Source organism: Henckelia pumila, chromosome 3, assembly GCF_033568475.1.
Source record: "Henckelia pumila isolate YLH828 chromosome 3, ASM3356847v2, whole genome shotgun sequence".
Taxonomy (NCBI): Eukaryota; Viridiplantae; Streptophyta; class Magnoliopsida; order Lamiales; family Gesneriaceae; genus Henckelia; species Henckelia pumila.
The window spans coordinates 143543500-143551592 of NC_133122.1; the positions used below are offsets into that span (position 1 = coordinate 143543500).

General features: G+C 34.4%; 1 protein-coding gene across 1 annotated transcript; it reads right to left on the minus strand.

Moving 5' to 3' along the window:
* Positions 1 to 274: 274 nt before the first annotated feature.
* On the minus strand, positions 275 to 1630 carry LOC140891127 (protein TIFY 10A-like). Its single transcript, XM_073299439.1, has 4 exons — positions 1374 to 1630; positions 936 to 1247; positions 768 to 825; positions 275 to 661 (listed from the first exon to the last, which is right to left on the minus strand). Exons 1-4 carry the CDS (start codon positions 1525 to 1527, stop codon positions 544 to 546), a joined length of 642 nt encoding a protein of 213 aa, XP_073155540.1. The 5' UTR covers positions 1528 to 1630; the 3' UTR covers positions 275 to 543.
* Positions 1631 to 8093: the final 6463 nt, after the last annotated feature.

Genomic DNA, 8093 nt, shown 5'->3' on the forward strand with positions numbered 1-8093 from the left:
GTGTCACATCATTGGTGGACATGATAAGTGGGCACTTGAAAGAATATATATATATATATATATATATATATATATATAACCCGTGGAAAGAACATAAAAGATGAAACACGAACTCAACTCGAATGAAGAGTTAAGCTACTCACGGTTGACTCGAACTCAGTTTTGAGCGATCGGATACCGAGTAGCTTGAGTGCTTGACTCGGTTGGAGACTTTGGAGTCATACACAAGACAATTCGGTAATTAATCCGCAGAAATTAGAAATTAACAACAATATATTAAACATATCATTATATAAAAACATATAGAAGTCATCACAATTTAAGATTACAAACCCACAAAGAAATATAATTCTTACAATAAATTCGATCCAAACAATTCTTGAGAGGATTATATATATTACATTAATTATCTCTAAAATTAATAAAAAGCTCGACTAATCTTGTAATATCCTCCCAGCTTACTGTAAGCGGCATGCATCTTGTAAAATAAATGAAGCCAAATTAAACCACAATTTATCATTAAAACTATAATTATGGAGATAATTAACCGCGCAGAAACTCGCGCGGACCCAGTCCCAGCCATGCTTCCGCCGTAGTCGGCGACTTCGCAGCCGCCGCCGGCTTGAATTCCGCAGCTTGATATGGTGCACTTTCTGTGATTCTGTAACGCAATCATGGAAATGGAGAAGAATTAGCTTCAGCCCACCAATCGATCGATTTCAAGAAAATTAACTGTGATTAATTAGATAAAAAAAAAAATAGCATACCTATCCTTTCTCTTCTCCAAGAACCGGGCCAGTGAATTCTTCCTCGCAATTGGTAAATCTGGAAGCCAGATCAAATGGGTCATCTTCCAGCAGATTATAATGAAAACATTTAATTAAATTGAGGGGTTTCGTTTTCGAAGACGAACAGATATGCAGTAGCTTAATTACCTGAACCAAGAGGCGGCTGTGGAGTGTTCTGAGCCTGCTCCGGTATCCCAAAGTTACGAACTATGTTCGGAAAGCTGGCGGCGGATTCCGCCGGGCAAGGCGGAGGAACCGTGGCGGAGTGGCGGTTCTTGGTGGCGCAGGAGTTTCTCGCCAACGCCATAACGTCCTTGGCCTTGTCCGCCGGGAAATCGTTGAACACAATCACCTGACCGGCGTAGAAAATGGTCATCGGCGCAGTCTCCGCCTCGGGTTTCTTCTGGGTTTCTTCTTTCACATCAGATTTCTCAATCATCGGCAACAAATTCATCGTCCCTGCAGAAACAACCGCCGCCACAGATCCAATTAATTCGGAAACAAAAATGGAAATTAAAAAAAGAAAATCCAAAACCAAATCCAACAACAACTCAAAGATCAGACCACCCAGAACCAGATTCATACCTCTGGATTCGAAACCAGGAGCCAAGCACTGAGCCAGCTCCCCTAAACCACCCTTCTCTTTCAGGTATTGACTCAAAAGACTACATGTCTGCGAGAAACTGGTGGATCTTCTGCTCGAAAACCTCCCGTAATCCACAATCTCCGTCGGACCCATTTCCCCTCCGGTGGAGTAAAGAAGAAATCAAGTGGTTTCACACTCAACAACAGTTAAATGTTTACATTAAATAATGCTATGAAAATGGGGAAGAGATGGTGGCTTATATATATACATACAAAGTGGGCAATTTCATTTCATTTGTTGGGGAAAGAGAGAGAATAAAAAGCACGAGGAATATGTGGTGTTATTAAAAGTCCAACAACTTGACCCGCTCCATCTTCGACGCAGCTTCCGCAATAAATAACCCACTTCTTTTATTAATTGTTTCCATTTATTAAATCTTTTATAAATTATTATTTCCATCCTACCCACCCCGGTACACACATGTTTCAGAGGTGAGTTTGACTATATACTATATTTTTCTTATCTAAAACTTTTGTATTCCGCCGTCTCATTCATTAATTTTATAAGATAAATTTTTTAATTCATCATCTCATGAAAAAATATTATCTCTACGTTAAAAATATTATCTTTTCATTATAAATATAAATGATGTCGACCCATTTATCTTTTCATTATAAATATAAATGATGTCGACCCATTTATAGATCTGTGAAACTGTTTCACAAAAATAGGACTATAATGTTATAAGACAAATCTTCTTCTCGAATTAATCAATGAAAATTATTAATTTTATACTCTATATATAGATTATATATGTGAGATCGTGTCACAAGATATATGTTATTTTTATTTATACTAACATACTCGCACACGCGCATTGCATGTGTATAAAATAATATAATATATTAATGTTATACAAATAATATTTTTCTTCAATAATTTTTAGAATTATTTTTTTCTGTGTTTCTAAAATAATATAAAATAAATTTAAAAATTACTTATCATTTTATCCGATCCTATCTATGATAGTTAGTTGAGAAATATATGAAAATATATATAAATAAATTCAAATTTACTTATTTATAATGTGTAGGGATAATTTGGGATTATATATGTGAGACCGTGTCACAAGATATATGTTCTTTTTATTTATACTAGCATAATCGCACACAAGAATTGCGTGTGTATAAAATAATATAATATATTTATGTTATACAAATAATATTTTTCTTCAATAATTTTTAAATTTATTTTTAAATTATAAATTTAAAAATTACTTATCATTTTATCCGATCCTATCTATAATAGTTAGTTGGGAAATATATGAAAATATATATAAATAAATTTAAATTTACCTATTTATAATGTGTAGAGATAATTTTGGAACAAAAGTTGGTGTCTTCACTCTAAGGTGCTCAAATTATATATATAGTATAGATAATAACGGAATTATTCTTTCATTGGGTTAATTTTTAATTTTCATATTTCGTAATAATTTTTGAATCAAGTAAATCGTACTTTTTTTTTATATTTGTAACAAAATATATACTAGCTAGAAATATTATGATAAGAATTAAGATGAATAATATTAGATGTACCCGATTATTATTATTATTATTATTATTATTATTATTATTATTATTATTATTATGTGTCAATAGAGTTTCTTTCAAGTGCCCATCTATCATGCCTCTACCATGCCCACCAATAATGTGTCACTATTTTATTGGACCTACAATTTATCACATCTTTATCACATCCAATTGAATAGTGCCACATCATTGGTGGGCATGGTAGTGGACATGGTAGGTGGGCACTTGAAAGAAACTATGTGTCAATATATATATATACCATGTCCACTATCATGCCCACCAATGATGTGTCACTATTATATTGGACCTACAATTTATCACATCTTTATCACATCCAATAGAATAGTGCCACATCATTTTTGGGCATGGTAGGTGGGCACTTGAAAGAAACTCTCTCTCTCTCTCTCTATATATATATATATATATATATATATATATATATATATACAGCAAATTTGTGATAAATCCCTACTAGTAAACATAAATTCCTCCTCAGTCCCCAAGTCAGCAATTATTTGTTCTAAATCCCTGACATAAGGCTGCTATTTGTTACAACTCCCTATTTGGGTCAGTTTACAAAAATGCTCCTAAAATTTATTTAAACACCCAACACTATCCCTCACTTTATTTTTCAAATAAACAAAAAACAAGAAAACAGGGACGATCGGTAGTTTCCCTCCCTCACCCAACCGATTCTTCCCGCAGGAAAGCAGTGATCTTTTGCGACAAGTTTTTGAGATCAGAAAATGGCACCGTTGACTCGAAGCAGACACTCAAAAGATAAGTCAGTTGAAGGAGCTTCTAGAGTCCGGAAGGAAAAGAAATCTAGCACGGTGAAGAAGTCAAAAAAATCAAAAATAGGTGAACCATGTTTTAAATTTGTTAAATTGGCCGCTATATATGATTAGTCTCTCGAGTAACTGAGAAAAATTGTTCGTTTAGAGTAATAATTTGGTCCTCATTGTAAGAATCTTTAATATTTATGTGTTTCCATTATTTTTAGGGTTTCGTGGCTCAATTGTCTTAGTACCGTTCTTGTTTGCATATATTTGTCGAAACATTTGCATCATTATTCCTAAATTTTGTATTTAATTTTGACAGTTCCTCAGTTTAAATTATTTATCCCCAATTTTTAGGATTTTGTTCTTGAAATTGTTTTTGAAGTATATCTTCGTAAATGAATTCTATATTGTTATGTTGTTGTGATGTTTGTGATTTATTGAATATATATTCAATAATGTTATATTGTTGAAGACAATTGATAAATTTCTGTATAAAAGTATCCAATTGTTCCCAAATTTGAAGTTTTTGTTCTTTTCCATGCAATATTCCATTATGTTATTTTTATAATGTAAAATTTTTGTAATGATTTTTAAATATTAGAAATGGCTGATGAAGAGGAAATATGCGATGATTTTGAGTCGATCAAAAGTGGCAAGGTTATATTTACTCGATTTTCTCCCGCCTATTGTAAAAAAATAATGGAGGAGTTGAAGGTGGTCATAGGGAATGAACAAATGATCAGAATAAAAGAAACTTCATTCGGTAAATGGATAGACATGCCTGTTCTACCTGTGAGTAGTGGCAGGGTTGACTATCTGTTTAAAAGATTTGATAGTCCTTCATGCTCGTTCGTTGTTGGTGGCGATATTTCCATTCCTTTCACATCAAGAGACTTCTCAATCGTGCTTGGTTTGTATCAGAGAGGTGAACAAGTTGATCTGGACCTGAAGCTTGAATCAAGCTTTCTGTCTCGGCATTTCGGAGGGAAAATAAGCAATACTCATAGGATCGTTATAAAAAAAAAAGCTTGTTTTCCTTGCGAGTAGTAATGTCGAAGCTGACATTGATGACTTTGTTCGAATGTTCATTTTGTTCATATTTAATTCTGTAATATTCTCGACTGGTAATTACATTACTCCTGCTTTTATCTTTCCCTATATTGATGAACTGAGCACTTTTTTTGAGTTTGGATGAGGAGATGCTGCGTTTAGGTTTTTATACCGAGAATTGGACAATCAAGCGAGTAAATTGTATTTGGATGGTTGCACGGCTGGTTTGATGGTTAGTATATAATTATCTGAGTTATTGTGCTATTAATTTGTTGAATTTGTTTACTTATATGATTTTTTGCTTAGGCTTGGTTCTATGAAAGAGTGCCGTCATTAGCCGTCCCTCGTGGTGTTCATATCTGCCCCCGCCTGTTTCGTTTCGAAAAAAGCAAGATCAAGTTGGATGCTGTGAAAGCTGAAGTGGCTTTTGATGCCATATCGTCAACCAAGGTATCTTCTTTTTTACTAATCATATTTCAAATGCTGGAGGTTTGCATGATATATATTTGTTTTTGGATCAGGTTTTGTCGATTCATCCCTTTCCTGAAGAGGAAATGTTGTTGGAGAACAAGATAATTTGAGTAGCATCCTTCATTTCACGTTTTAAAAATAAGAAATATTCTTCATTAACTTCTTTGTTGTTGTAGGTGTTGCTGCTGGTTTCAAAGGAACAAGGAGGCAGCATAGATAATTGTGAACTAGAAAAAATTGTGAATAAACAAATTGCTGAGATTAAAATGTTGAAAAGAACTTGTGCGCAGCTGAAACGTGAGAGAGTTGGCGCTAAGAGGAAGCTGTTTGATTTGAAAAAAAATCTGGATTTGGAGAAAGAATTTGCTCGAAATCGCAAAGGCAAGGACATTATAGTTGATAATGATCTGAGTGTGATGACGCTGCTGATGGAATGAATGAAACCGATGAGCAAGAGGATTTGAGTGCGAGTCATGACCTATGGGGTAATTTAAATGATTTTGTTGATGTGCCTGTCAACAATTGTGTTGATTTATTTGAAAATTTGAATGCAGAAGGTGAGGTTGTTCAGAAATTGGTTGAGACAAAAATTTCAGATATTGGTGAATTGAAGAAGGGTAAAGATGTATGTGCTGACGGATTGGGTAAGGGAAAGGGTGTGGCTGGTATCGAGTTTGAGATGAAAGAAAGTATAGGTGTTGATGACTTGGGGGATGAAAAAGGTGTTGTTGGTGCTGAGCTTGGAAGGGATAAAAATGAAGAAAGTGGTGACATGGGAATGAAAAAAAGCAAAGCTGATGGAGAGAATTCTCTTAACGGATCATGTGACGGTAGTAGTGAAGATCTGAATGAGATTGATAAGTTGTTGGATAATATTGTAACAAAAGTGGTTAAAGAGAATAATGTTTCTGCGGGTGATATTTCAACCAACGTGGTTGAAAGTCATATTGATGAGGATACTTCTGACAAAAGTGGTGGGGTGGACGAGACTGACGATAATTCTGAGAAGGTTGAGGAAATCATTAATTTTCAATCTTCTATTGTCGATAATGTCAGAACGAGGGGTGATCGGGTAAAGAAAAGAAAACCGTCAATGTTTGTGACTCCACCCAGTACCACGCCAAAGAGGAAGGGAAGAAAAAAGGTTTAACTTTGATAGAAACCTTCCTTTAACCTTGATTATTTGATATTGAAGTCCTATATTTTAATTCGTGGAAATTTTTATTGTTTTTTACCATCTTTGTGTATTCTGACGTAGGCAAATAAAGTAATTGATGTTGAGGAGCTACCTGATAACGACTTGAGTAAGGCTTGGACTGGTAAATATCAAGGTAGAACATATTTCTGTGGACATGAAGAAGCCACTGACGAAGAGAAAAAAATGTTGAAAGAATATCTTTTGAGTGATGACATAGCGTATGACTTTCTATCTGAAAGATCGTGTATTAATTTTAATCTTTTTTTGGGATTTTTTTTTTAATACAAAATAATTCGTATTTTCTTGTAGTGTTGATATTTGGCTAGACGGAATTGTCCATTTACCAGGGTCCGTTTTCTGTGATTTCTTGTTTGGTAAGCTTGTTAGTCATGAGATTATAAATGTTCAAATGCGGATGATGGAAAAATTCAGTGTGGATAATGGAAATGAAATATTTTGCATGGACACTTTGGTGCAGGTTAGTAAAATTTTAATATTTTACGTTTGATATACTATACACTTGAGTTAGTTTTTCATTTTTCTTGTTCTTTCATTTGCAGGCAGAATTGTTTGAGCACCTCAAAAAATTTGGGAAAAAAATGAAGGTTCAAAATAATGATTACGACTCCTTTTTTTCGCGACTCTCTTCTGCCTCAGTTATTTTTGCAGAAAATGAATGGTGATTTGTTTAAGAGATGCAAATACCTCATTTTTCCAATCAATAGCAGAGCGCATTGGTCTCTGCTAGTGTTTCACGCAAAGGAAGGGGTGTTCAAAATGTGGAATTCACTTCCCGATTCATTCAGCCTAGGGGCATGTAGAACGTTGGTGAGTTTTCGTTGTGTCATGTTATGTGAATTGTATAAATGTGTTTTGATAATATTTATCTTTGAAGGCACGTTTTTTGGTTGGTTGGGTTCGTCATCATTCAAATTTCATCATACCCGACTCCGCTGTGTTGAGGGAACGTATGCGTCATCAAGGTGAAACACTTGACTGTGGTGTTTATGCATGCATGTGGGTAGAGTGTCTAGCCCGTGACTCAGATGAAATGTGGACATATCAAAATAATGTGAAGATGGACACCTATCGTGCAAGACTGGCTGCAAGTATTTTATGTCACGAAAGGGGAATGTTGAAAAACAACTTTGATTAACATGTATAGTCTTTGTATGCTTTTATGGTTTATGGAGATACAGTATGTAAGTATGTTTAAAAATTGTGCCCCACTTTGTCTATGGTGTAGGAGGAATACATTGATAATTCACCATTTGTGGATGTCCACTAACAACCAATGTATACTATTGTGGTATATTTTTCGAATTCCATACTTGAGAGTTGCTTGATGTGATTTATTCTAGTCTAAGACACCAATTTGTGGACTTCCACTTGGTATAATTTCACTCTTCTATAATAACACGAGACTCTGAGATCGAGCACAACTAGTAAACAATAATGGGATAATCATAACTTAATCGAGAACAATTCGTTCTGATTGTAGGACATACATTGTGTGAATTTGGAACCATCACCCAAGTGTGAATTTGGAACCATCACCCTAGTGGAAGTATCTTAGGATCAAAATGTCAGTTATGTAGAACAATCCAATATGAATTTGGAACCATC